Source organism: Nyctibius grandis, chromosome 1, assembly GCF_013368605.1.
Source record: "Nyctibius grandis isolate bNycGra1 chromosome 1, bNycGra1.pri, whole genome shotgun sequence".
Classification (NCBI taxonomy): Eukaryota; Metazoa; Chordata; class Aves; order Nyctibiiformes; family Nyctibiidae; genus Nyctibius; species Nyctibius grandis.
Window position 1 is genome coordinate 64,333,830 of NC_090658.1, and position 23,406 is coordinate 64,357,235.

The following is a 23,406-nucleotide window of genomic DNA, read 5'->3' on the forward strand; positions in this document are numbered from 1 at the left end:
ATGCTCTTTGGCTTTACAGTTGCAGAACTCCCACTCTGTGGAAGTTTTAAATTACATTAAAGCCTAATGCTAAGTAGATACTTTGTTGTGTGTAAATAGAATTTCTGTGAAAGATTGAATTATCACTTCCATTTAATAATCCCTCTTTTTCTGCACAATATCAAGATTGTCTGTTTTTAGTTAATTCAAATAACTGACCGTTTGCCTGCCAAAATCAGGATGATATTCAATATCCAATTTATTTCAAGTGCCATATGACATTCTCTGGCTCCATGGTTCCTCTTACAATCAATAGCTTTCAATGTTTGGTTTTGTTTTGAAAGGAAATGAGGTGTTCCCTTTCCCAATGTGACTACCAATAATTTTTTCACATATACTTTTATAAACTAGTCTTCGAAATAATACTATTTAATAGTATTTAAATATTTAAATAGTATAGGAGCAGTACTTCCGTGACAAAATCCGAGAGTGCTGAAAAATCAACAAGAAACATTTCCTTAAATAAGCAGCAGAAAATATTTGAAATAAATATCATGAAGACAACAGAAAACTGCAAATACTCCAGGTCTGGAAAATTAATAGAACAAAGAGAAATGCAATGCTGAAATGTTACAGTTGGCATTATCTAGGGAATGTAGGATACAGGTGGAAAAGGCCAAGTTATGGGAGCAGTGGATAATCTGACATAATCGATAAGCTTGAGCAGGGCTTAGATATTGTGACAGCAGGAACAGAGTATACTTACACAAAGAGTAATCTGCTGTTCGATTTAATGACCCTGCATACTGAAAATACGTGGGAGAAGTAAATGGATGGAAAGAAAAATGAAGTGAAAGAGATCAAATAACCCTCATAGATTTAATTCAGTGTCACTAGGAATGTTACTGTGTTTGGATAAATGACACTTGTGACTTGAACTAGCTTAATTCAACTGGTATAGCAAACCTTGTGTCCCCTGAATTGTTTGGTTTGCACTAAGCAAACTCAGCGGTTCTCAACTTTTCTGATAAAAATAGTGCACGTGCCTATTACACCTCACCTTTCTGGAGTGTGCTGTTGAGTGTTTATTCCCTTATAAACATGGTAATCGGAAGGAGTGGAGAGGGAGGGCAGTAAAGGAAGACTGCTGTTGTAATATGTGGACTGGTCCCTGGGATCCACCATTTCCTTTCCCTTGGAATAATTATATTGCTACTGTGAAACAAGGCAAGCGACAGTAACAGACTACGAGCCACACACAACACCCAAAAAAAAGCTGCTGTCCTTGTTCCTCTTTAAAAAGTCACAATCTGCTCCCCTCCTCTGCCCTCCCACATGCCAAGTAATTTTATTTTGTGAAGTTCCTTATGTTACTGCATGAGGCAGAAAAAAAAAGACCAAAGATTCTGTGCCTTTTGTTCAACGTGCTGTGGAACAAACCATCGCTGGTTTTTGTTTTGATTTGGCTTTTTCCTTCGCTTGCTCTTTTTCTCACTCTCCCAGAAGAGAGGTCAAAAAACTTCCATTTTATTACTGCTGGCATGAAATAAAAGGTTAACCTCTGAAGAGGCTGCTGGCAATTGACAGTGTTTTCAGCAGTGCATTACTAATGATTCTGCTACAACGGCCTCTCACGTGGTTGTGCAATAATTGCTCCACAAGTTGAGCTTTTGGGGCTCTTTGGTGGACAGATTGCAACTAATACAGTGGTAGGAAAAATCTGTTGAGTAGCCTGAAGGTGCAGGGGCATTGCATTAGGCTGACAAGCTGCCGACTGGACAACCAGATTTGGAAGCAGTTTCAGTCTTTGGGAGTGCTTGGGCTGATCTTATTCTGGCCTGGAAGGGGTTGGGCTCAATTTTCAGTGGTGGCCAGTCTTTGCTTTTACATATCCTGGGTGTTAAAAGATGTATAATGGTGTCTGCTCTTGTGGGTTTTCCGGAACTGACTTTCTTTCCAGATGGAGGAATTTGGTGATGGTGGAGGTGATCAGCGCCAGGCTGGATCTGGCAAAACACTTAAGCATTTGCTTGAGTCCGGCTTGACTGACTTCAGCGAGATTTAAGCACATACTTAATTATTTTTGGTGAATCCAAGGAAACTGCATAAACTGCATGAGGAAAAACTGAGTAAACTGTATACGGAATGCCTAGATGATTTGCTACAAACCTGTAACAGAAGGAGAAAAGTATCCTTAGATCTACAAAATATATTTAATGTTAACATCGGTATTTTCTAAAAAAAAAAAAAAAAAAACAGATGACAGTGAAGAAGGGAAAAAAGACTGAGACATTCTCATTTTGCTTGTTGGAATTTATTGAAGCTACTACTTCGAAATTCTACAAATTGGAACAGTGGCTTTGAAAAAGCCTTTGTGTCTCAAAAGCCGTTGAAGATGGACTGGTTGAGTTAGCTCATGGGTGGCTCAGGGGAAGGAGTTACTGTAGATCAGCTGACAGAAACATTTCCCCATGGTCATTCTGTTTGTGCTGTCTGAGGCTTCATGTAAAAGACTCTCTCCTTGTTTGCACCCTCTAATTACCATTTACATTTCATTCCAGGGCATTCAAAGCTGTATTTTAATTTCCTTGCAACTCACCATCTCAGGCATAATTGTTGGCCTTTGAATGCATTTATGTTCAGAGATGCAAAACTTTCTCCTTCAAATTATTTGGATTTGTTATAATGTGGCTAGAATTATTATTATTCTGCGTGGCAGGATTACCTAATGGTCCTGACCCTGACCCCATAAGGGTCCTAACATCCTAATAGTAGTAATGCCCCAGACAGTGGATAGTCTGTCTCAATATTTCAGGGTTTCTACTAAGCCGCTGGGATGCATAGCTCTAAATTTTATAGATCCCATGGGCTTCCTCCTCCCTTAATCTGCCCTGACTTCAATCAGTCCAAAACTTGGATGAAACTGGCATGTTGTAGCTGCAAGGATTCTGCTTAGCACAAGTGCAGCTCAAGGGAGCACAAGGCTCTGGTCAAACAGTCAGAGTCTTTATATTTACAATACGGTGAATGAAACTGCTATGTTTTTTCCTTGCATTTTCACAAGTCCACATGCTATACTTTAATATATGACTGTATCTTTAACTGTTATAGAGGTAATGAGGTTTCCTATGCTATTTGCACGACACACATCATACTGATGTGCAGTCAGCCAGGGATAATATTTACAACGTATTAGTTACTGTGCATTAATCACTTTTTAGAGGTAAATAATTTGGTCATCAATTTTCAAAAAGAGTGTACAAGGCAGAAAACATATACACGTATATCAATTTTTTTTCTGCATTTAAGTTTTAAATGGGTCATCTAAAGGACATTTAGCAGTGCTTTAAAATGCTTTAACTTCTAAAAAGGGAAGTTACATGTGAGATATGGTGGGTAGTTGTTAGATTTTTAGAAGTAACAGAGAATTAACTCATCTCACAATCTATAGGGCAAGTTTTATCTTGCTACTAGTAAAATGGCCAAATTATAAACCTCTAAACAAAAGTGAATTCCTAAAGAAAAGCTGCTTAATGATAGTGGTGCTTCTGGGTCCCATTATGATACAGCACATGGTCATCATAAGGCTTAGTCTGGCAATGTGCACTACACACACATTTTTTCAGCTCTTGCCATTGTATATTTTTATAATAATTTATAAAGTTTCAGTTTTAAGCAGCTTCCACTCTGAAATATTTATGAGACCACAAGATCAGTCTGATCTCTGCATGCTCCATAGTACTTATTTGTATTCATGTTAAAAGATCACCACCAGAAATGTGGTACACTTGACAGCTTCAGCAACTTGGAATGAGAAAGAAGCATCTCGTGTGATTTAACGATGGAGCTGTGCAAAGACGTTGTAATAGCTGTTGCCAATGGCAATGTCTGTTCCTGTATAAACCATTGTGATCTTTCATTTTCATGAGCAGATTTGCTTTTTCTGCATCTTGTTACTTTAAAATAGAACAACAAAACCACACAAAAAAACCCACAAAGGGTCAAATTAAGGCAAGGATTCTGGTCACTTGTGGAATTAGAGCTGCTCTCACCAGATCTGAACTGGGCTCAGGAAGTCAAAATTCCTTTTAAAACCCGCAGTGCTGTGTAATGGATGTGTGTGTCTAAAGCCTTACTGTGACATATGCCGTATCTTCCTTCATTGTAAACCTTCATTGTAGGACCAAGCTAACATCATTTATTAATGCCTTTTTTTCCATTTCTACAACAAAACTAGTGGAAGAAAGTGCATGATGTCAGCGTGCTTGGAAGTAATGTTGCTTTGCTTGTTCTACCATGTATTAGGGGAGAATTTCGACCGCCAAGCCAGCATTCGGCGGTCTCTAATTTACACAGACACGGTGGTAAGACGGCCGAAGAAAGTCAAAAGGAGAAAGACTATTACAGGAATCCCTGACAACATACAAAAGGAGCTAGGTATGGCTCATCAGAACTGTATTCCATCCACTGTTCATTGTCACTGCTTATCATTACTCGACTAATAACATTACCAGTGCTCATGAAACCAATACAGTCTGATAGCCTGTTACAGTTCCAAATACGCGTGTGCCTCCTTGCCACCTTGTGCATTGGGAAATTAGGACCTTTTATCCGTTGAATTCCATCTGTTGAAGGGAACAGGGTATTTGGAAAACAGTGTACTGGTACAACGGGAATCTGCAGGGATGTAAGTTTTCTGGTCTTTAACACTTTCCTGGAGATATGGTCTGCTTCCCCAGCATGTTCACTGAAGCAAAACTGAAGTGGGCAGGCATTTTGGCTTGCAAATAATTACTTGGTGGAGTAAAACAATTCACGGATGCCTTCCTGAATCTGCCAAGAGTTGTATCAACAGTGGAAAACCTGTATCTTTTCCAGTTCAGTTTAGATCTAATTGGCGACCCTTAAGTATCAGTGTTATTTGATTGGAAGTAATTTACATGGGCTCATTAGCTATTGCATATATTCCAAAGGAAAAATGCCTGCTCATCACATTTACACTACCTCAGGCTGTCCTCTTTCACAGTTAGTAGCATACGTGATGTTCAAAGCTGATGAAGCAGTCTGAATTTTGGCAGACCTTTCAGACACTTTTTGCAGAACTCTTTGATTTAAAACTGGTCATTCTTATTTATTTTTTCAAAAGATGTTTCAGTTTTTCCCAAATGATAACTTCACAGATAAAATTATGCTCCTCCTCCCTTTTTTTTTTTTCAGTAGAAGAATGTCTTTTAAAATAGTCTGACAGAACACAATTTTAGGTGCTTTACATGTGGAATTGTCTCATGTTGACGATTTCAGTAAGTTTTACTACCTTGCATTTTGCATCTCTTTTTTAATTATGTTTTTAATTCTTGGTTCTTTGTCTAGATTTTTCAGTAACAGAAGTGAAAATATGTAACTTGTCTGGATGGATTTGAAATGGGCTAGAGGGCCAGGCGTAGAGAAAGCCATGAAACAAGCAAGTACATGAAGAGCAGTTTGTGTGTGGAACTGTGCTCCTTCAGCATGTATAATGAAACAGTGCCCTGCCATGGGAAACCTCTGCCTCGAGAAAGAAAATTCAGTTGCCCTAACCCTGTTGGAATAGCTAAAGTTAGGCAGCTTTACATTTCCTTACCTTTGGATCTCACATAATAATTTTATTTCTAACTGCTGCTCTGAGGTTCGTCCAAAGCTGTCAGGTGTCTTTGTCCATCTCTTCTTGTGGGATGGATGCTGTTTCATGCCTGCCATAGGTAACTCCTCCTCATAGTGTGGGTTCCCTTCCTCCCTCTTTGCTGTCCGTCATGGGCCTTGCCACCTGGCAGGAGATGCTTTTCAGACCTGGAGTCCTCCTGGAGTTCAAAATTTGAATTTGTTATTTCCTGAGAGAGAACGGCACATTTATCAGCCTCGCAATCAACTATAAGTGAGCTTGAGAGTTAAATAAAATAAAGTAGATTTGTTCTAACCAAACAAAGATCAAAGCTGGAAACAAAGCTACATAAAACTTAATATTGAATTATTCTTAACAAAAGATTCCCTTCTCCTGTTTTATGTCTCTCTGAGGCTAATCCCTCAGATACCATGTTTACAGTGGTTTGAGGAATAACAGAGACAACCCTCACCCTCTCTCATTTGTTCAGGATGGATACTTTTTGCATTCCCTTCTTCCATTTTAAACTACATCACTTTGTTCTTTGTCTAGAGCTGAGATGAAATGACTTATGCTCCTTAAAAACGCTTTTGCCACTTAAATGCAAAACTAATACAGGACATTGCCTAAACTGTTCATTTTCAGGGTTGTTACAGTGGTCTTGGGTCTAGTGTGGTATTCTGAAAATGACGTACATAGCAAGGTCATAGTTTTTGACAGAGATTGTCTGACACATGTAGGACCTACCTCAAGGGCAAGTAGTGGAGAAAAGGAGATCGAAGCAGAAAACTGTTCCACACTATCGTTTGTCACTTGTTGGGGTTCCTGAGGCTCTTTGAGGCACGTGGATTTTGAAATGGGTGACAACTGTACTTGAGCGGATGTGTGGAGAATGATTCCTGCTGGCAGCATTTCCAAAACTTTGAGGTTACGTTTGTGACCACTTCAGACAGATGTTTGATGCTTGAAAACATCAACTGTAGTTGACCTGGTGGAATAAACTGAGAATGCAGTCGGCATCTACCTTAAAAAGAATTCTTCAATTAATATCTCAAAAGGAGTTTGTGACTATTGCCAGTCTGTTTGCTAAGGGTAACAGGTTATATGGTCTTGATTTCAGTCTTTCATCTCTGTGCTGAGCACATTTCATGTTGCACTGCTTGAAGGTTTTCCTTGGCTCCTGTTTTAAGTTGTGGAAATTTCTGGGCTGGCAGTATATCACTATAGGAGCTCTCTCTGGATGGTTCCCTGGCCCACAACTGTCAGGCACGTAGGGCTTCAGCCATCTGCCCTATGGTGAAAGTTGTCTGAGGAGCTTCATGTTGCTTCCATGGTGGTTGTATGTCACTCAGACAGCAAAATGTGTGCCGGGAAAACTCTCTGATGGCAGTATCCATCCTGTTAGCATATTGCTTTCCATCACGAGAAACAAAGTGTGCTTGAAAAGAGAACAGTTATCAGTGTCTTCATCTTATAGATGGGGAAACCAGGCATGCTACAGTGAAGTGACTGAGCTGGAGTCACCCACCAGGCCGTTGGCAAGGCTGGGAATAAATTAAGTCTCCCCCATCATTGTTCAGTGCTCTTTCTGCCTTTTCTCCCCTGTCACTCCCCAAATACTTCTGTAGCCTATTTCTCTTCACTGTCCCAAAACAAACGACGAGTTGTTTTAAGACATTCCACGGTTCATTTGATCGGAACAAGGATCCGGACTAAACTCCAAATCAAGCAATTGCATTGTGCTTGTTGACATTCTCCCCGTGGTTTCAGCTGAATAAATCTCTTTGTTTCTCCCCTAAAGCATTGCTGTGAATGGCTATAATATTTACACAAAGATTAAAATCCCTCGGTACACCAAAGTTGCTGTGCGCAGGCTAAATAACCAACACATACAGCAGATTCTTGTTACCTCTTGTTTATCCTTCAGAAGGAAGCAGAAACCTGAGAGAACCTCAAAGCTTCAACCAAGCTTGAACTATTTTAATTTCTTGTGAGAGAGCCTGGAAGAGCTTCTGCTGGGCCAAGCTGCTGGGGTTCTCCCCTGGCTGCTTTGGCTCCTTTGGAACAAAAAAGACCAAACAGAAGGGAAAGCTGCGCTGATTCGTGGCCTGAGCTCAGCGGCCCTGGTGCCCTTGTAGAACTTAGCCAAACGTACTGAAAGGAATTGTAAACTGCACCCATGAGGCATGTGCTGAAAGTATCTTTAAACATTTCTACTTCTGAGCGTTCTAATACTGCTGTGTTTTCACAGGTGTCTTCCAGGGATGAACCAGTCTCTCTGCATAGCCTGGAAACTTCCGCATCAAAAATGCTGCATGAATAAAATGTGATGTGATAGATGGGATTCTGGGACAGAATGAGAATATGAGAGGCCTACCAGTTTAGAGATGCCAGTTATTTTCTGAACAGTTATTTTTTAACAGCAGTACTCAGTACTATTTAGCAGAGTGACACCAAAGTAAGAGGAGAAGGCAAAGCATTCCTCTCTGCCAAACACAGCAGTGAAAAAATGAGTTTTGCATACCTCTGAATTACCTTCATTGTTTCACAGATCATAAATATTATATACGTATTTAATGGAGTCAGTGTTGGATCAAAACTGCAGAAAGGGCAAGAAACTTTGAGATGATGTCTTACTTCAAGTTTTTGTGCTCTGCTGCTCTGTGTTGCCATTATCCATCGCCTCTAGCTGTCTTGTTCAGGTAGTACTTTATATGCAAACCTGTATTATTCCCTCAGGCAAGAAGATGATTCCCAAACAGAAGTTTGGTAGAGATGAGCAGCTCTCTGGGAGACTCTGTCGCAGGCCTTGCTCATTTCTTGCTCTTGGTTATCTTCAGCTTCCTTCACACATTCCAACTCTCCAGATGAAATAAAGACAGCAAAATGCCTTCACGTTTCCATGGTGCCTTCTCTGTATCAGTGCTCTAGGGTCTGGCTCAGACTAACTTCCTTTTTCTGAAGGTACCACGTATCTGGTTGTGAGTGTTTCTGCAGAGCTCAGCACTGATGCAGTCCCAGGCACTGATGGACAGCTTCTGGTGTCCTGAACCCCCTCCCTGTCTTGCAGGAGAAGCAGGTCCCAGACCTGGGTATCGGTTCCACCACAGTTGTTCTTCCAAGTAAACATTCCTCACCAAAGCAGGGGAGAGGAAAGCATCTTCAAGTTTTCCACCTTTTGATTTCTTCTTCTTCGGCCAGGCATTTTGCTTTTCTTTAATCAAACAGAAAGTTTCTGTCCTCTTTGGTTTTCAAAAAATGTCTTCTAATTTTTTCTTTTGTGTGTACTTTCCTTGAATTATTTAAGGATCTTTACAGCTCTGTGATTTTTTTTTTTCCCCCCATATACTTTTTTTTTTTCTTACTAACCAAAGGGTTCAGAGGGTCAGAATGACCTCATATGCTTTTCTTCAGCTTATTTCCCTGCCTTCCATTTTCAGTAGCTCACAATGAGGTGTCACTTATAGGACTTCCTGTCAGTCATCAGGATGGATCTGACTGACACCAGTCCCTCATTTGCTTTCTTCTGGCACTACTCGGACCCCCTGTTGGTACCAGCCGGTGTCTCAGGTATCATTTGGGACTGTTGAAGCTTCTCCTTTGACGTGCCTTAGAGGAAACCATTCCATCTCAGCAACGTGGGGGCACGTAAGTCCTTTTGATCTTCGGGAGCTCAGCTGTTCTGTTCCTCTTAATTGCTACTCTTTTCCAATTAGTCCCTTTGGCACTAACAGTCACTCAAGTTATAGGTCCCACAGGTAAGAAGAATCCCAGATATCTAGTGGTCCTACAGAAATACCATGCAAATATCCAGCTGCTTAAGCCAAGTAATTCTGCATCCTGCTTCAAGTTGCAACTTTAACAGTCTTTGGAGAGAATATTTCTCTTTCAGAGTGATTGTGCCTTTTAACGAGTACTGTTTTATAGCTGTAGTTTCCCAAGATTGTACATTTCCAGCACTATTCATCCAGAGATCAGGATGTTACAAAGTATGTATGATCTGCTTTTTGATAAGGGGGATGAAAGACAGCGATGCCAGGAATATAATCTTTACCAGAGGCTGTTCAGTTAGTGAAATTAACAGAATCAAGAAAACTTAAATTCCCTATATTTTCATCAAAATTCTCCCTTTCAAGGTGGCAGTGATATATGCTAGGATTCAAGATGGTTTTTAGCTGGCAGTACTGAAAAGTGTTGCAGGATTCTCTGCAATATTTTTCTCCCTTCTGAGAGATTACAAATGCTTCATGGAGCACAGTGAAAATTCCTTAAAATTGCCATGAGCCTGATGTACTTGTCTGTTTCTTGTTGAGTATCTATTAAAAATCATTTGGTATGTAAGTACTAGGGTAAAACAGATGAAGAATCTCTGGGGTTTTTTGTAACACTGGAAGTTGTGGTGCCTGCACAGTGACTTGGCCAGGTCACCAGTTTGGAGGAGGATTGGTAGGTGGGGCAAGGAGGAGAAGATGAAAGCAACAAATCTTAGGAATGTGCCTGTGGCACAAGAGACAAGTGCTTATAGTAGAAATGATTAGTCAGAAGTAGTTTGGGAAGAGAGATTACGTCTATATACTAGTTGAAACAAGCATCTCTCTGTTATATCAGCACACTTTTTATCCTCTCAAATTGTCAGTTTTCTATGTGCATTTCAATGCAGAGGAACTTTCTGCTGATTCTCAGCAGAAAGTTCCTGGTGCCACCAGATCAGCCAGAGTCACAGGGAGACAGGGAGCCTTCTAGTAGCTGGTACCTGGGGATTACATGCAGATACTTTCTTTTTTCCATCAAATTTGCAGTCAGTCTCAGTCCCTGTCATCTCCGATGAGCAACACCAGTAACTGACAGAGTCAGGGCGAACTGGTGTAACCTGTATATGCCTACCTTGGCTCAAGCGCTTGGAGCTAAGGAGTGCATTTGAACCTTTTCTTTGTGCTTCCATGCAAGAGATGTTAAATATGTCACATGTTTCGCTTGTTCCAGATAGCGGGTGTTCTCTGCTTGCTGCTGGCATCTACACTGAACATGTGCATTAGGGAAGAGCATTTGCCCTAAGAGATGTTTTCAGCATTTTCAGCATAGCAAGAATTAGGGTAATAAAGAAGAAAGGAGTGTAGGTACAGGTCTCCTGCGGTGGACATAGCACTGGCTGCAGGGCTACTGGACACAGGATAATACAAAATGCAGACAAAATGAGTATCTATTACTTTCAGCCACATTTATCATACCACCAAATTGCAGCCACTTCTGACTTCATAACAATCAGCCCCTGTAACCTGATGTCCAGTTCTGCAATATTTTTTGCTGCTGTCTGCTCAGACATCTCCTCTGCAATTAGATGGACTTCTTTAAAAGCTCTGATTCAGTACCAGAATTTTGGTGTTGCAGGAATCTTGTAACTTCTGACTACTATTTATTTAAGATGAGGTTTTCTGAGAGACATAGCATTTTCAGTGTAATAGTCAGTTAAAGGTTTGAGCTGTCCCTTAGAGTTGGATTGTTCATCTTATAGCTGCAGTACCAACAAAGGTGGTTTGTTTTTAAGGATTTTTGAAAACCCTTGCTTTTCAATGTTACTCTGGAAGCGAGTGAGGGTTTTACACTGCATTTGGAAATTGCAAACAAAATGCTTCTCGCTACCCTACTCTCAATTCAACCAAAATCTTAAAACCCTCAACATTTTAAGAGATTACCTGAGTCCTAAATGTCCCTTTAGTTGTTTTTTTGAACCAATTTCCCTGCAGATTTCTATTGTCCCTCTTCAGGAAACGGAACTGTGAAAAGAGCAATTGCTGTATTATAAAGGACAAGTAAATCCTCACAGCTTTGCATGAGATTGTGCATACATGTAAAGCCAAAACAAAGCTAAAGTAATTTCAGAATATGCTGCATTTCTACCGAAAGTATCTAAAACCTCAAAGTTGTGTCCGTGTAATAGCAACAGCTGTGAAAAAGGCCTTCCCTAACCATATCCCATATAATGATTGAAGGACGTAGCCCTGTAGTTTATACTTCTGCGACTGGGCTATATTGCCCCCTCTGAACCCTGTATTTATTTGGGCTCTGAACTATTCTAACTACAAGAGGTCTCGCACTGGTGCAAAGACCTGCCCCTGATGGGCTTCCCTGCAGCATCAAGGCTGTAAAGGTTTACTGCTGTTGAGTCACTTTATGCAGTTTCCGTGAGCATATTAGACTGGACCCTAAGTTACATCTATTCCAGTAACAAACACAGGGTTAGCACTGATGCTCAGCAGCATCCTGCAGTTATTCATGCTGCCCTCTTGCTGGCATGCTCCTCTGGCACTGATCTGGCCTGGGCAGCCAGCAGCTTCCCAGGCTCTGTCTGAGCATAGGTGCCAGGGGATGGGGCAGGAGCTGCTCCCCCAGGGATTCCCCAGGTACAGCCTCCTTGCTGGAAAAGGGCTTAGCTTGGATTGACATAAGAAGGGTCCTTGGCTTCTTTCATTTGGTAGCTTAGATAGAGCGCCAGGGTTTAATTTTGTATTTCAGACATTTTAAAGCATCGCTGTGCATTTGCAATAAACAGTATGTCCCGATAATGCATTCTGACACTCCTGGTTTTGGAAGGAGGAAAGGGGAGGTTATCAAGTCCAGCGTTGTTCTGCTTTGCCATCTACTTTCCTTAGCAGTAACATTGTAAACAAGCATAAACTGTGTGCGTTACACTGCTTGTGAAGTGGGGTGCATTTAGCTTCCTTTGTGAATACAAATGTATTGAAATGGATGCTCTCAGCCACAGGTTGGTATGTGATGGTGTGAGATACTTGCTGTAGTGCTGACAAGCTTCATTCTCCACAAGCCTCATCCTCTGCCTCGCGTGTGTGTGTGTGTGTACATTTCGTAGTGGTAGAAAGAAGAAAAATGCCCCATCTCTTTGGTTATTTATTTAACTTAGTATGCAGATTTTTATTACCGGCTATTTTTAATTGGCTAATAGTTGTTATCAGTGACTTCATGGTTCCAGAAACATTTGTAATGTCTACTTCGATGTTTTTCTCTCTCTTAACCTGATTCTATTGAAAAAATACCCATGGAAAGCAAAATTAAATTATTTTTCTTTCTTAATAACTATATGGAATATGCAAATACCTCTCTTGGTTGGCTGCAGTAGTCCATCTGTTCTGACAGTATCTCATATTAGATTATCCAAGATGTTTGCCAGCATCCCAGTATCTAGCTTTGCTGCAAACCTCTACCAGAAGCAGAAAGAGGCTATGTTTTCATGAGAGCAAGAGAATCTACACAAAGCGAACTAAACAGGCTTCAGGCTGCTGCTAAAAGGCTACTTGTGTGCCTGGAGAAAAGAAGTAAACAATCTTTCTGCGTGTGCTGCTTTCACTGTAGCCTTTTCAGAGCCCTCTTTTCCTTGTCCTAAATGCCTCTTTTGCCTGACAAGAATAAGGATAAGTGGTGTTTAAAGCTGCATGATAAGAATACCTATCCTCCTGATTCAGTGCCATATAGTAAATACGAAAGGAGAACAGTCATATCAGGCGTGCTACTTCATCACTCCTGAGACTAGCTTTAAGGCGGAGACTTGAAATAACCAATTTTCCTCTGTAGTGACATATGCAGCATCCTTACAAGCATCTCCAGCAGCACGCCTGCCTCTCGTGTCTGCCATTTATACAGTAATGCAACTGAATATAAAAGCAACAGCCTCACGCAGACTAATTTTAAAGCAGTGCTCTGGTTTGTGATTCTAGAAGGCAGCTACCAATAATAATGTAAATTTAAAAGAACCCTAGAGTCCTTTCTACTGACCCAGTGATAACTATATTTCAAACTAAAACTGTTTTTCTATTGTCCTCAAAGGTTTTTTTTTATGCTAATATATGATTATGACTTCATTTTAAAAAGTACAGTTATTTTTAATTTCCTGACGGTGCTGAGGATGAGACGACCATCAGTACTAGCTGTTTCTTTTCTCTGCTTCTTGGAGTTTTTCTTTTCTGATAAACAGAAAGTAGTTGTATGGAGAAATGTTACTTAATAGTTTCCTTTGCAGTGTTGGATAATGTCTTTGTATAAATGCTGTTATAGCATATGTATTATTTATGGTAAAACAATGCATGTTTCAGTGTGTTAAGCCTCCTTTCAGAAGAACTGCAAGACTTGGAGAGCTATCCGTGTCTCCTGAAAATTTTTTTCTGAAGTGTAATGCTTTTAAAAGGCAGGTCTGATTATTCACATTAGTCTCCACATTTCCTTCCCCTTTTCTTTATTGCATGAGGCATTAGCATGGAAACACACTTCATGTTTCTCAGTCTTTTGTCTGTTCCTGCTGCTTTGCCTACAGTGCTAGTTGATTTCTGACATAACTGATTACTATGGAAATTATTACCATGTCACAAACAGAGGATTTCATGTGTCGAATGTGCGGCAGGAACGCAGACGATTCTGTAAGCAGGAGGTTCCTCGTAATAAGGAGAAAGGGAAGAGAAATGCAGAAAATGCATGCTGCCTGTGCAAAATCCATTGTTGCAGATTCTTTTTCAGAAGGCATAACCTTCAAGAACATGGGGATCAAGCAGTTTGCTGGGGGTTTTTGGTTTTAAATGAGTAAGAAGATAAATGTGCATTTGTGCTTCAAGGAATAATTATTTTATTTTGACTCCAGCAGTTGGCACTGGCCAAAGTGATTTTCGAGGGCATTCGATGTATGTCCCAGATCACTGTTCCACACTAGGGAGACTGGACAGCTATCGCTCTGCTGTGCAGCGCTCGGAAACCAAGGACACCAGCTGCCAGACGGAGGAAGTTAAAGTTGTGCCCCCTTCAATGAGAAGAATACGAGCGCAGAAAGGACAAGGCATCGCAGCCCAGATGTCTCAGTTCTCTAGCTCATCTGGAAACATGTCAGTGATGAGTGACTCTGCTGCAGTTATATTTGCTTCTCGCCAAAACAGCGACGTAGGTTTTCACAGCTTGCCTCGGGCTGGTGCGAGAGTGTCTCTGCAGTCCCTAGAGCAGACACAGAGCATCACTAGGCAGACAGAAGACACCGCTGGCACTTTACCCCACCAGATAAGTAAATTGCAAGTGGATGACAGTGTTGCGCATCTGAGGAACAGTCCCACGACAGGGACCGTGTCGAGGCCGAAGTCTCAAGAGGTGAAAAGCTGTGATGGTGAAAAGTCCACAAGCCCAGCATGTGTGGTCTCTCCTCATGCCACCTACTCAACGAGCATCATACCCAACGCAACGCTGTCATCCTCCTCAGAAGTTATCGTTATTCATGCTGCCCAGAGTGCTGGATCATTGGATAGTAAAATTACCAGCTCCGCTGCCTACCCAAAGCCAAAAGACAATCCTGTTGCCAGTTGTGCAGTAAGTGGGAAAGAAGATCACCATTCATCAAGCGGTAACTGGAGCGAGAGCAGCTCCACGCGTCACTCACAGACTTCAGATACCATCCCATCTAATACTGTCATGATGCTTTCTCTTGGTGACTCTGCTGTCTCTCTTAGCACTCCTGGAAATGCAGAGGCTGGGTCTCAGGGCATGAGCTACAGCTGTAGGAACAATCTTGTTTTACCAAACCCTTCTCAGGACAGTGACGGTAGGAGTGAGTCTAGCTGTTCAGGGGAACGAGCACAAGCAGCAGTGAACAGCACAGAGCATTGGCTGTACAAGTCTGCAGAAAACAGTGAGACTCCTTCACGCAAGGTGGTTTGTACCACACCAGGCTGTGCCACTCCCAGTAGCAACCTGAGCAGCAGCAGCCTGGAGAGGACTTCGGTCAGGGACGATTCTACTTCTCTGTGTTCTGTGGACCATGATGGTTATTACAGTTCCATGCATATGGACTCAGGACTGAAGTCAGACATGCCATGCAATAGTACTAATGGTTTTGGGAACCCCAGAGACAGCGTGATAAATGTCTTTGAAGGAAAGGAGAAGAAACATCAGGATGAGCAGTCAGGTCAAGGTGATAAATCCCTTGCAAGAAACATCTCTCTGAAAAAGGCAAAGAAGCCACCTTTGCCACCATCCAGAACAGACTCACTCAGAAGGATGCCCAAGAAAAAAGCCCAGTCCAATGGACAGGTACTTGATGAAACCCTCATTGCCACCCTCCAGCATTCTCTGCAGTTGAATCTCAAGTGCAAAAACGGCAGCTCCCCTTCCCAGAGCCCCTGCAGTGATTATGAGGATCCCTGGGTGTTGCGCTCCCGCAGCCAAAGCTCGGTCAGTGCAAGCAGCAGCATGATGTCCACCACTGCTCCAAACCTGTACTCCATCTGCACAGTCACTCCCTCTCAGAGTGAAACAAGTAGCATCAAGTCAGAGTGCGCTGACCAGTGGGGTTACTACAGCGACTATGCTGCAGTGGCAGATGACCAGGTAAAATCCCCGGTGACCCATTCTGCCAGTACATCATCTGCTCTCAGTGATTACAGCATCAGCCACTTCAGTGATGGCTCAAGGGCTTCTGTGCCACAAGTGCCCAGTGGACTGGCCAAACCAAAGAGCACTTCTCCAGAGAAATCCCACCGAGTCACATCGCCATCGAGTGGGTACTCCAGCCAGTCCAATACACCCACCGCGCTTACTCCAGTGCCTGTATTTTTAAAATCTGCATCATCAGGAAATGGGAAATCCAAGCTGAAGCCTAAAGTGCCTGAAAGGAAATCCTCTCTTCTGTCTTCAGTCTCCATGTCTTCATCCTCCACTTCTCTTTCTTCAAATACATCTACTGAAGGGAGTGTGAGTGTGAAGAAATTGGACCCCACCCTGAGCTCTCCTCCGGATTGTGGTGCACCTCCTCCACCACCTCCTCTCCCGACACCTCCTTCGCATAGCCCTGAACATTCTCCTCCCCCTCCTCCTCCTCCAGCAGAAGGCATGGATCTGTCACCATTGGCAGCCTCTCCCACATTCCCCCCTCCTCCACCAGAAGCTGATGTAAATTCCTCCTTTGCCCAGACTGTCCCATGGTTTCTGCAAGAAGCCTCCATCAGTTCGTTCTCGTCCCCTGTTCCTCCTCCTTCTACTTTGCCCTTTGCTGTCCCGCCACCGGCACCACCTCTTGATCCCAAACTAACAAAAACTGCAACAATATACCCACAGTATTCTTTTAAGAAGCACAACCAGGAAGATTCTTGCTACAGTCCAGTGAAACAGCCACTCAACAAGCAAGACTCATTGAGACCTGTGATGCCCTTAGTAACTACCAAAGCGTTGCAAATGGTGCAACTGAGGTCTGTGAAAAAAGCAACAGAAGTTGAACCATCACCTGAATCTGCTTCTGAAACCATCTCTCAGGAAAAGGGTACTGTCAATTCATCATCGCAGTCTTCCCTAAAGCCATCTCTCTCACTAAGACTCGGTAACAGCTTAGGTGAAGAGGAAATGAAAACTCAAGGCACTTCATTTAAAAACTCAGTTCAAACACTGGCTCGGGGTTCTCCTCTCATTCTCTCTGATAACGTACCTGTGCTTGACGGCGATCAAAAGCCTGCAAGTGCAGTAGGTCTAAACAAGTCTTTCGAAGCTGATTCACTGGGGACAGCTACTGAAGACACACCTGAGTCTTCAGTGCAGAGCGAAGACCTCCATTCTGGCATGTCACTTCAGGAGTCACCAGCATCTCCCGACAAGACTCAGGTTGTATTGCCAAGCAAGAAACCACCTCCTATTTCAAAGAAACCCAAACTGTTCCTTGTTGTACCACCTCCACAGTTAGATCTTACAGTGGAGAAAACAGCTGAAGTGAGTGATACTGTCAGAAGCACATCAAGCCCAACTAAGAGAGACACTGTGCTTGCACACTGCGAGGAGGCGAGAAACTGTTTTACAGATGGACTCAGTTCTAGCGAGATGGACTCTGGCAGCCTGGTTCCTGAGGGAGGAGCTGCCAGATTCACCTTCTCTGAGACAGTGGGAGCTAATGCCTTTGTACAGCCTGCTGCATCACCAGTTCAAGAAGAACCCAGGCAGGAGGAGCAGTCTGCTTTTGATGAAGGAAGCAGTTCAGGCAGCAGCCAAGACAGCGGCAGTAACGCTGACAGGCACCTATCTCAAGAGAACGAAAGTGGTGAGTCTCTCTTCTCTGACTCTTCTTCAGATGCAGCAGTAGCTGTTTTAAAGAAGCTAGGGAGTGGGAATAGCAATCCTAGCATTCAGGTGGGCTTCTGTAGAGAAAAGAGCCTCTTGCACTAGTTAAAACTAAAAGCCTAAAGAAAGTTGCAGGGATCAGATTAATACTTGATGAGATTTCTTCTAATTCCTTTCTGACTTCTCGTTATTAGAGACATGGAAATAAAAATTCTGCTTTTTTAGCTGTGCTAGGATTAAAACATGCTATGAAAACGTGGTTAGCTTTGTTAATTTTGATTTTGCATTTTAGCGGAAACAATACCCATTTTCTCTCAGTATGATCCTCCGCCTGTGTGTGTGAGCAAGCACAGGCATTTCGTGCACTGCAGTTTCCTAAGCAAGCCTTGTTCTGAAATCACAATGACAACGGTGCACTCAGTCAGTCTCTGCTTTGCCTTAGAGGCAGCGAGGGCTGCTTTCAGGTTTATATGCCTGTTGGGTTCCCGTGACAGACTGACGGTATTGTTTACTCTCTCTGCGTAGTGGAGGTGTTTGAATCAGATACAGCAAATAGTTCATTCCTGCCGAGCAATAGTTATGGGGAAGAGACGGACGGAGTGGCAACACCAGCGAGACCAAGGACCACGGAGGATCTTTTTGCAGCCATTCACAGGTACTGCAGAAATTGCCCTTTCCATACTGTCGGGTCTGGTAGTTCTCTCAAAAATTAACATTGTTTTACTAAAACACCCAATTACAACAGTCATTGCTTTAACAGAAAGCACACATTTATCAACTTTCTACTAAGGCTGCGTATGAAAAAGATAAGGAAAAGAACTTGTGGTTTATTGTTTAACAAATATATTTAATCCATTCTGAACTAAAAGCTACAGGTTTAAATCAATGTAGATTATATTATAAATATCCTGCCCTGTAAAATATCAAGTTACGTCTAGTATTTATTGTACTGTTCTCAATCTGCCGTATTAACTCTACTGTTGCTTTTTCTGTGTATCTTTTTGTTTTCATTCTCGTTCTTCTCCATCTCTTTTTACTCTCTTCGCTGCTTATATGGTGCAGTTTGGGACAGAGGCTCAACGCTAATGCTTCATGGCAAGCGTGGCTGAAACTGGCAAGTAACACAACATGTCAGTCATATGGCAAAACATATGGCAAATGCTGGATTATAGTTTGCCATAATCCAGCCTGAGGTCGGGTGTTTTGTGTCAAACCGGTTCATGAATGAAATGTGCGATACTGGCTCTATTATTAATGACATTATTCATTTCCCTTAAAAACAAAATCATCTTGAATAGAACTAGATTTTTGTGCTGTTCACGTTAGGTTTTCAAAAAAAGAAAAGGAAAAAAAGCTTAAAACCACAAAATGAAACGTGTGCACCATTTAAACAGTACACACAGAAGATCATTACCACTCTCTGGACTACTGAGCTTGCTTCTAGACTGGAATCGATGTAGTGGTAGTGCCATCTTGTGGCTTTGTCTTGTACTTCAAAATGTAGAGGGGCCACCTCTTTGAACTGCTCACAGACAGCGCTTGGCAGGGTCTGTATAGGTTTATGTAGGTGTTTAGTCAGTTTGCGCATCTGTGCATGAGTTCTGCATCAGGAGTACTGAGGGACGGGAAAAGCCTGTTGTGAGAACATGGCCGGGAGCTGGGAGACTGCAGCACTTGGGATGCAAATGTTTGGGTTATATTTGAAACGTTTATATTTGAAACGTTATATTTGAAACGTTTCTGTTTCAGATGTTACAAAAATCACGTGTATATGATACTGACTTTTTATAACTTACGGTTACCCCTTTGGGCTTGGCCTGTAGCAGCTGTTCTAAAAATGGTCTGTTGCATTCATGTTGCATGGCTCTCGCTAGGACTGCGACAAATCTGTTTTTAGAATGAAATATTCTGGCCAGTAGCCTTTCTCCATTATGTATGCAGATAGAGAGTGGACCTCTGTGTGTATGCACATCGTGGAATTCATGAGTTTATGGGGAAATGGACAATGGAACTGGATGTGACTGCTTGACACATTGTTATTAAGATCTTGCTTTTGCTGGCTTTAGACTTGAACCACTATCTTCCTTGGTTGTTAATTAATGAAAAACGTTTTGCTTTCCCCTCCCACTATTTCTAAACGGTATTATTTCAGTGATTGGCACTCTTGAATATGTGCTTTGGAGTAAGACAAGAAATGTAGTGGTATGTGCGTTAAAGGCAGGAAGAACAATCTAAGTTTAAGTCACAGTTTTGTTTGAATATATGCCCTATCTCTGTCTGAAAAGCCACCAAAACCAGATTTTGTTCTTAATGTTAAGTTTCTGCCATAATTCATACATGCTGAGAAAAGCTGGTTAGATGCTGACAGCAAACTGACCACTCTGCACTGCATTCACAGTCTTACTGAATTACTTCAAGCCAGGATAACTAATTCCCTGCTGATCTTTGAATTTTGCTTTCTGTTTATTTGGAATTTCATTTGGGTTTTGGCAGCAGTACAAGCCCAGCATTACAGTGTTTAAAGATACCCATAGGCAGCCAGAACCCTGAGGAAGGGAAATCTTTTCACTGTAACTAAATGCACACACGTGTTCGCATACAGACTCGCAGACCATCCAAGCACCAAATCCACTTGCTGCCTGCAGTACTGACACACAGTTAAATCTAGTCAGGGTTCTTACGTTTGCTGCTACTGAAGACGTCATTTTATGCCTATGCTCTCTTCTGGTGCCCATTCATCCTCAGGCAGAATGGAGGTCGGTATTACATTCTTCTTCCAGAAGGGCAGGTGGAGGCAGCAGCAGCTGAAAATAACAGCTGTCACAGCTGCCTGTGGGGGGTGTCCTAAGTGACCTATGCAGAAACTTCACCACTTAAGAGAGACAGGATCGCTCCAAAGACTTGGCAGGGTTTATGGCAATGTCTGTTGCTGCCACCTACTCAGCTGATGAATCCTGCTACTTTGTTTTCTGTTTTTTTTATTATCAGTAGGCTGCAATGAATAAAGACATTTGAGCTTGCCTTGGCAAAATCTCAAGGCCTTTAAGAAAGTACAGTTAAAGGTCACGTTAAGTAGAAACCTGTTGTACAAGGGGAACGGTCTGTATTGAACACATGCTTGATAAAAATTAATATGGAATTACACCATTATAATCTTGCATTTGTAACAAGTCTGCTGACTTATTTTAGACTTTTGCCAAAATAGCATATGTAAAATTAGCCTTTATACAAACTTTTTGAATTAATTCTTGCTTAGCCTGCAAAGAAGCAAAGCAGCTTTGCTACAGATACCAAGCATGTAACACATTTCTTTCTTTAAGATTTCTAGTAGTGTGAAAATGGGGCAATGGAAGTCCAGTTTCCACTTATTACCAGTTCTGTGATTGTTCCTTAATTTTTTTTTGTTATCCCTGCACTTTACATTTAAATTAAAAAAACAATCCGCCCTTTCATTTGGAAAGATAACTTTCATCTCAGGAAGTTGGTCTCCTTCATTTAGTCGAAGTGTTGCAATGACAGAGCACCAACAGAACTGTGAATTTTGTTTGTGCATCTTCATAGAAGCTGGAAAACTCAGTTTTCACTATCATTTAGTGTTTGTGTTGAGGAGGGGATTTTTTTTTTAAATCATTTAATCCAGGATGGTTACATGTGTCTCACTTTACTCCATCTTACCTTCAGCAGCAGTGCATTGCAATATCCTTTGCTAAAGGCAAGTACGCTAAACTACACTTCTAATTCTCCAGGGAGCATCAAATGAAATAGTAAAACAAACCGAACAAAACCCAGCACACTCTAAATGACATATTTTTAATCAAATCCCCAAACTAACAGACAAATGGAATTGAGTATAATCTTTATAATGCATTAGTCTTAGCAGTTGAATACTGACTCCAGAAAACCTGATTCTCTAAATTCGCTAAGGTGTTTTGGACATGCGTGTTGCCGGTTTTAGTAGTTTCATTGTTCTGGATTTGCAGAAGAAAGAACAATAAACTTAGCTTATAGCTCCAATACCTGCATTAATGCCTATACAGTTTTGGTGGTGTTCTTATTCAGGCTTTAGATTTAGATTACTTCTTCCTTAGCCCTCCTTCTGCTTTAGCTTAATTCATTGTCATCCCTCTAAGCTGAGTTTAATTAGGGGAGGTAATAAGTTTCATTTTTTTGTTGTTTTTCAAACTCAGGTCCAAAAGGAAAGTCCTTGGCCGTAAAGATTCTGAAGACGACCGTAACCACAACCATTCTCCATCGCCCCCCGTAACTCCCACTGGTGCTTCCCCAACCTTAGCTACCCTCAAACAAGCTGGATCGATTCAGAGAAGTGTTCGCAAGAGCAGCACCAGCAATGACAACTTCAAAGCCTTGCTGCTGAAGAAAGGGAGCCGCTGTGACACCAGTTCCCGCATGTCTGCGGCAGAGATGTTGAAGAACACAGACCCGCGGTTCCACCGGACAAAGATGGATTCCTCCCCTGACCTTTCTGACAGCCCTGCCAGCTGCTCACCCAGCAAGAGCAAACGGGCCCAGGAAGAGTGGGCCAAGAGCGAGGGCCTGATGCCAAGGAGCATGTCCTTCTCTGGCACTAGGTATGGCCGGTCACGAACACCCCCCTCCGCTGCCAGCAGCAAGTATAATATCCGCAACCGCATCCAGAGCAGCCCCATGACCGTCATTAGTGAAGGAGATGGGGAAGTGGTGGAGGGGTCAGAGGGCAGGGTCCGAAGGACTTTGGAAGAGCAGCAAGAGAGGCAGCTTGATATGTTTACCAGTGATGAAATGGACATGAATGACTTTCCATATGCTGAGGAGGCAGGCTGCAAGGAGACCTTGGATCCAACCCATCTAGACTTAATGACTCAACCAGGTACTTCAAGGAAGTATCTAAGCCCTTCAGCTGAAGAAAGTTAAAAGGCAGTGACAAAAGGCATTGGATATTAGTCTAGAAAATGACAGAGGACTAGATTCCAGAAGAAAGCCCAGACCAGGACAAGTTTACTTTGCTGAGCATTTATTCCATGAACTGCATGTGTGTGTTTAAATGCTAAAGCAATGACAGTTCTGCATGGTTGGGTTGGGGTGGGGAGGACTTGCTTTGAATGAGTGGTCTGCGGCTTAAAGAAAGTTAACAGTTGAATTTTTTGTGTAAAGCCTTAGAAGGTCCTCTGGGTGGGGGCGGGGCGGGGGGGCAGTTTTCTCAGAGCCTGTAGGGGTGTGACGTTTTTCTTTTTCTTGAGACTGCAATTGTGCAAGCAAAATTTAGGAATAAGCCTGAAGAAGAGGAATGGGAAGGCTCCTGTGGTACAAGCTGGACATTTGCTTCAAAAGCATTGTAGTGGTGCAGCGTAGTACATTTGTTAAGCAGAGAGAGGCAGGATGAGGCACATTCACCTATGAGAAGGTAGTAGGGTTGGTGCTGGGGTTGCAACGCTTATTATTTGGGTATGCCCCAGTCTAAGATAAGCATGTCCTGCTAAAGCAACTAGGTCACCAGGTTATGAATTGGTCCAGGGTACTTTTTCTTTTTTTTTTTTTCCTGAGGGAAAATGAAATACGTAGTTAATGTGGAAAAGGGAGCAGAGTTTTATAACACACTACTAGCTGCTATGCAGCCACACACGTATGCTTGGTGAAACACTCATTTCCAGGTGAATTGCTTCCTTGACTAGAGTATTCCCTTAGAGAATGGGAACAACTGGCTGTGT

At 42.2% G+C, this 23,406-nt stretch overlaps 1 protein-coding gene across 1 annotated transcript in view; it reads left to right on the plus strand.

Annotated features, from left to right (window-relative positions):
* NHSL1 (NHS like 1) overlaps positions 1 to 22,752 on the plus strand; it is a 198,650-nt gene extending 175,898 nt beyond the window's left edge. Inside the window, exons 6-9 of the mRNA XM_068403754.1 lie at positions 4,285 to 4,416; positions 14,262 to 17,681; positions 18,227 to 18,356; positions 21,889 to 22,752. Of these exons, the coding sequence (XP_068259855.1) occupies positions 4,285 to 4,416; positions 14,262 to 17,681; positions 18,227 to 18,356; positions 21,889 to 22,612 (4,406 nt within the window). The 3' untranslated portion in view covers positions 22,613 to 22,752. The remainder of the gene's footprint in view (positions 1 to 4,284; positions 4,417 to 14,261; positions 17,682 to 18,226; positions 18,357 to 21,888) is intronic.
* The last annotated feature ends 654 nt before the right edge of the window (positions 22,753 to 23,406 follow it).